This window comes from Gossypium arboreum, chromosome 11 (assembly GCF_025698485.1).
Source record: "Gossypium arboreum isolate Shixiya-1 chromosome 11, ASM2569848v2, whole genome shotgun sequence".
Lineage (NCBI taxonomy): Eukaryota > Viridiplantae > Streptophyta > Magnoliopsida > Malvales > Malvaceae > Gossypium > Gossypium arboreum.
The window spans coordinates 19,808,998-19,814,085 of record NC_069080.1 but is presented as its reverse complement, the minus strand read 5'-3'; the positions used below and the strand labels follow the sequence as shown (position 1 = coordinate 19,814,085).

General features: G+C 28.1%; 1 protein-coding gene across 1 annotated transcript; it reads right to left on the bottom strand.

Moving 5' to 3' along the window:
* Window positions 1–1,057: 1,057 nt before the first annotated feature.
* On the bottom strand, window positions 1,058–1,612 carry LOC108471423 (uncharacterized). Its single transcript, XM_017773044.1, has one exon. It carries the CDS (start codon window positions 1,610–1,612, stop codon window positions 1,058–1,060), a length of 555 nt encoding a protein of 184 aa, XP_017628533.1.
* Between the last annotated feature and the right edge of the window lie 3,476 nt (window positions 1,613–5,088).

Below are 5,088 nucleotides of genomic sequence, written 5' to 3'. Positions count from 1 at the left end.
TAAAATCTTTCATTATTCGACTAATTCAATGGTTCTGTAATTATACTGTTTTCGCCAGACGTGAATCACTATTTCACCAATGAGTAATTTTTTATTTATTTTTAATTATTTTTATATAAATATTAATATAAAAGAACTTTTTACTAATTTTTGCTTGGTTGAATAATAATAAGTTTGATCTTTCTAAGAAGGTATCAAGTATGAGTCTTTTAAATGGAGCAAATCAGTGTTAGAAGAGTTTTATATTTAGTTTAAGAGTATGATTTGTTTCGAATTCAAATTTAATTGATTCTTAATGAGGTGTTTAATGATCGGATTAATTTCGGGTTGGTTTAAGCATAGTATTATTTATATACTCTGTGCTTGTTTAAACTCAATCCAACTTAAAATATAGACTTAAAATTTTGTATAAATTCAGTCATGTTTATAAAAGACTAACTCAAATCTATTTTATCTTCATCCATATTATTTTAATTTTTAAAAATATATTTATATTATTTTAATTTAAAACTTAATAAATTATATATATCTCATTTATTAAAATTTTATATATAATTAACTTAATTTTTTTAGTGTTTATATATGTTATTAAAATTTAGATATTTTATGTTATAAAGTAATATAATATATAAATAATAATAATATAATATATTATAAAATTAGAATATAAACACCTATAAATGTTCAAATTCAATCCCAATTTATATTTTAAATGACTACAATTTTTTATTTAAATTCATTTTTTACCTAATATTTTTACTTAAATTTTCTCAAATTTCAAAAGAATCTTCACCAGAAATCAAAATTTGAAAGTTCTGGGACAAAATAAATCTTCACATTCTTATCTTTCTTTTATGCAATGAAAATTATTCGTACATCCAGAGAAAAAAAAACAGAAGAAATAAAGAAAAAGCAGAGGTATGATACAAAATAGAGAGAAGTTTCATGGATTATAACAGATTCAGCACCTGGAAAAATAAAAATAAAAATCAAACAGAAAAGAAAAAAGGGAAAAAGGTAGATTACATCTTGCTGATGCAAAAACTCACATTAGTTTCTACAAACTCAAAACTCCCCAAATACTGTCTCCAATGAAGCGAGCCATCTTCCTAATGGAACCCTTTTCGGATTCGACTTCCCTAATTATTTCATCATCACCAATTTGGCAATTCTTTTTCACATATTTATTCACCTTAGCCGATCCTTTCTCAGCTACTGCAACTCTCTTTCTCCTACCTTTTTTCTTCTTCTTCTTCTTCTTAGCTTGTTTCTTCAACAACTCTTCCTCGTACGCCTCGATAACCTCATGTATCAGTTCACGGTTTGGAGATTTGTCCCAACGTCCCCAGAAACACATGTAACACCTCAAACATTTGCACTCAAACCTAGGATCATGCTCTTTCTTATTATCATAAACCATGGTTACGGCGGAGAAGCCGCTGCTGCTGTTGGTGTTGCAACATGAGATGAGATAGGCTAGAACTTCTTTGTCTTGGAAAGAAAGGGCGGCGACGAGGCTGAGAATCGTGGCTGGGAGCAAAGACAAGTGGTCGCGGACGGTTGGTGATGGCGGAGAAGGGTGCACTTTGTCTTTATTGTAAAGCTTTTCCATGGTTGTTGGGAATATTTTGTTCGGTGGATGGATCCTATGGTCAGGTCTGGTCTGGTTTTTTTGTGTTTGTTGTTGGTGATTAACTTGTGTGCTTTGTTTGAACGTCGGATTTTGTATTATGAACTCCGAAGTTTCATTTCATGTTTTGTCGTTCCAAATCTGGATGTTTCTATGGAAAAGAAAAGGTTAAAACAGGCCATAATTCCCAAAATTGGAAACTTAGTCCCTGGACTTTTATTTTCTAAACTTTAATCCTTTTAGTTTTCAGATATTAAAATTCAGGTTAACTTATTAACATTATTAATTTTTTATTAAATTCAAATTACTTATAACATTATTTTTTTAACTTTAAAACTATTAATTTTTTTATTTCAAAATGTTACATAAAAATAATAATAATAATTTTAATAATTAGGTTTGAATTTTAAAATCTAAAAAATTTTAAAAAAAATTTAATAGGATTAAATTTAAAATTTCTGAAAAGTATTTTAACCCGAAAAGGATAGCAATGATTCACGCGCATTTAGGATGGTGAAAAGGGTTTTTGGGTCAATGGAAGTGAAAAGGTTGACTAATAAATAAATAAGCACACAAATGAATGAAAATGTGCGAAAATGTTTGAATTAAAATTATTATTTAAGAAAATTAGAGATAAATAATTTCATTTCAAAGATGTGTTGTAAAAAATAAGATTTTTTGGTCAGTGTTCACATAATTTTAATCACAATATATTAGGAGACAAGTGATAGAAAAATAATAAATTAAATATAGTCTTTTGTTTTCGTTTTATCTTTTTAAACGTGTGGTAGAAATATATGTTTTATAATAATTTTTAGAAAAAATTTTAAATTTTATTTCAATTTTCTTTATCCAACTCTTCTAATAAAAATTAAAATTAAGGTGTGATTAGTAGAGTGAAAAAAATTGAAAATATAAAAATTGAAGGGTGGAAAATAAAAAAATGAAAATTTTCCTTTCCTAGATAAAAATGAAAAATAGAAAATTAAGGTGCGAACGTCAACCGTGTAAATATTGCAAAAATAAAAATATAAGAGTTGAATACAATTTCTGCAAGTGAATAGGTCAAGTTGTAATATAATTTGTTTACAACAAAATATTTGGAAAGTGTTTCAAGAATCAAGGGATTACTATTTGGAGAAAACTAATATTAAACCAATTACTGAAAATAATTTTTAATTTACTCAAGTTACCAATTAGTAATGTGATTTCCAAAGCAAGATAATAATGATAAACTAATTAAATTAAACTAGAACTAGAACTAACCCTAAGTTAATACTATCGATTTTCTTATTCCTAGTTTTGACTATAAGAGCTACTTTAGCCTAAATCCAATTGCGTTACCTGATCATTAATTAACTTTTAGTTATGGTTTCAAATAATTGGCTAGTAATTAACTTAGTTGTTACCTCTCAGCCTCTAACTAAATTAACTAGTCAGCATAATCTACTTATCTCCCGACCTCACATATTATACCAAGCTAGATTAAAGGATTCTTGGCAGACTTATCTTCCAACCTCATCTTACCTTTGTTACTTCTTAGGGTCGTCAATCCTAAAGTTTATGTACTCTTAATCTGATTCAATCAATCCAGATTAAACTCTTTTCTTCAGTTAATTAATTAGGTGAAAGCAATTGAACAAAAGAGATATGTGTAAAGCATAAAATTATTATACTATTCACACAAACATTCAATTAGCAGGGTTAAATAAAGAGATATAAATAATAGAATAAAAGAATAAATTGAGAATACTCATGAATTAATCGATCCAAAAGCGCAATTCTGGAACAATATTCGCTTGCCATAGTCTTACTTCAGAGTAGGATCTTCCGATTAAGGAAAGATGAAGTAAAACTAAGTAAAAACTGAATAAAATCCTTAAGTAATAACTTTTTTCTCCCCTAAATCTATGTGTAATTCTAGTTATAATGGCCCTTTTATATAGGCTAAATTTGGAATATTAGATTGCCTATAATGTTCTTGAAGTATTTAGAGTTCGATTGGAAAAAGGAACCCTGTTTGGTTGTCAAAATGCGATTGCTTTAAGTCAGGAAATTGTCGCGTCGTCGCGACGTCAAAGGACTCCACATCGCGACGTCATCCCTACTTCAGCCCTTCCTTATGTCTAGCTTTGGTGCCGCGACATCCACACTAGTTTCCTCCTTGAGACTATTTTCGAGTCTGTCTTGATGTCACAACTTTCGTACTTCTTTATCGCGACATTGGTAGCAGTTTCAACCCAAATGTGCACCTTTAGCTCTCGGTTCAACCTACATGACCATGTAACTTTATTTAAGTATCAAAAGTGTAATAGAATTTGTAAAAAAACATAAATTACTTAATCAAAGGTAAAAACATAAATAACTACTAAAATGACCTAATTTAGCTTCTTAAACAACCTAAAGTTAGTGAAAAAGGGATGTAAATAACAACCTAGATCGTGGAAAATAAAAAAGGTACATACTAATATAAATAAATCAAGACTATACGACATCTCCAACATCATGTCCAATGTCCTCATCATTAGTATTCTCAAAAGCATACACAAACGTGTAGCTAGAGGGAGTGCCTCCTGCATGCAATATTATTTACAACGACCCAATTTCTAGTGGTATCAGAACTTACAGTTTCGGGACCTTGTTCATATAAATCAAGTCTGTAAATATTAAATAAGAATATTTAAGAAGTTATTATTTAGGTAAATTAAATTTTGGATGGCCAAATTGGACAAAATTCTAGTTAATTAAGGCTTAAAGACTAAATTGTAAAGTTCAATCGCTATAGATTTTTAATTAGGAAATGCCTTGGAGACTTAAATTGCTATTTTCAAATATTTAAAATAACAATTAGACCATGTTAAAGTGTGTGTTAATGGACGGTATGATTATATAGTCATTAGCTTAAGTAAATTAAGCTTTGCTTAATTAAAATAAGGTTAATTAACAAACTAATCCTACTATATAAATGAAAATGCCCTTTCATAATTAAACTGTGGTATATTATTCGAGGGTGTTTTACTCCTTTTCATTAAAAAAACTAATAAAAATATCCATATAATGGGACTTGAACCCCATCTATTTACATTTGTAAATCATTCAATTTACCACTAAGTTAAAGCTCTATTTTAATATGTTTACAAATATTAATTTTAATTATGCATATTTTATTACTGTCATCAATTGTATATTTATACTCCTATACTATTATTTAAGTGTTTACTGAGTTGGTGTCACACTCAACTGGGTCATCAACTTAGCTGTTAAGTTATGAAAATGACAGTTCGTAATTAAACTAATTTATGTTATTCGATGATACTTTACCTTTAGTTTTTTTATTAAAAAATAATTAAAAAAAATGCATATGGTGAGATTTTGGATCCAAACTCATTGCATTAATAAAATCTTTAATTTACCACTCAACTAAAGCTCTATTTTAATACATTTATACATTTTAGTTT

Excerpts from the sequence above, each read along its gene's own strand:
- LOC108471423 (XM_017773044.1), bottom strand. The coding sequence starts at position 1,612 with ATGGAAAAGCTTTACAATAAAGACAAAGTGCACCCTTCTCCGCCATCA.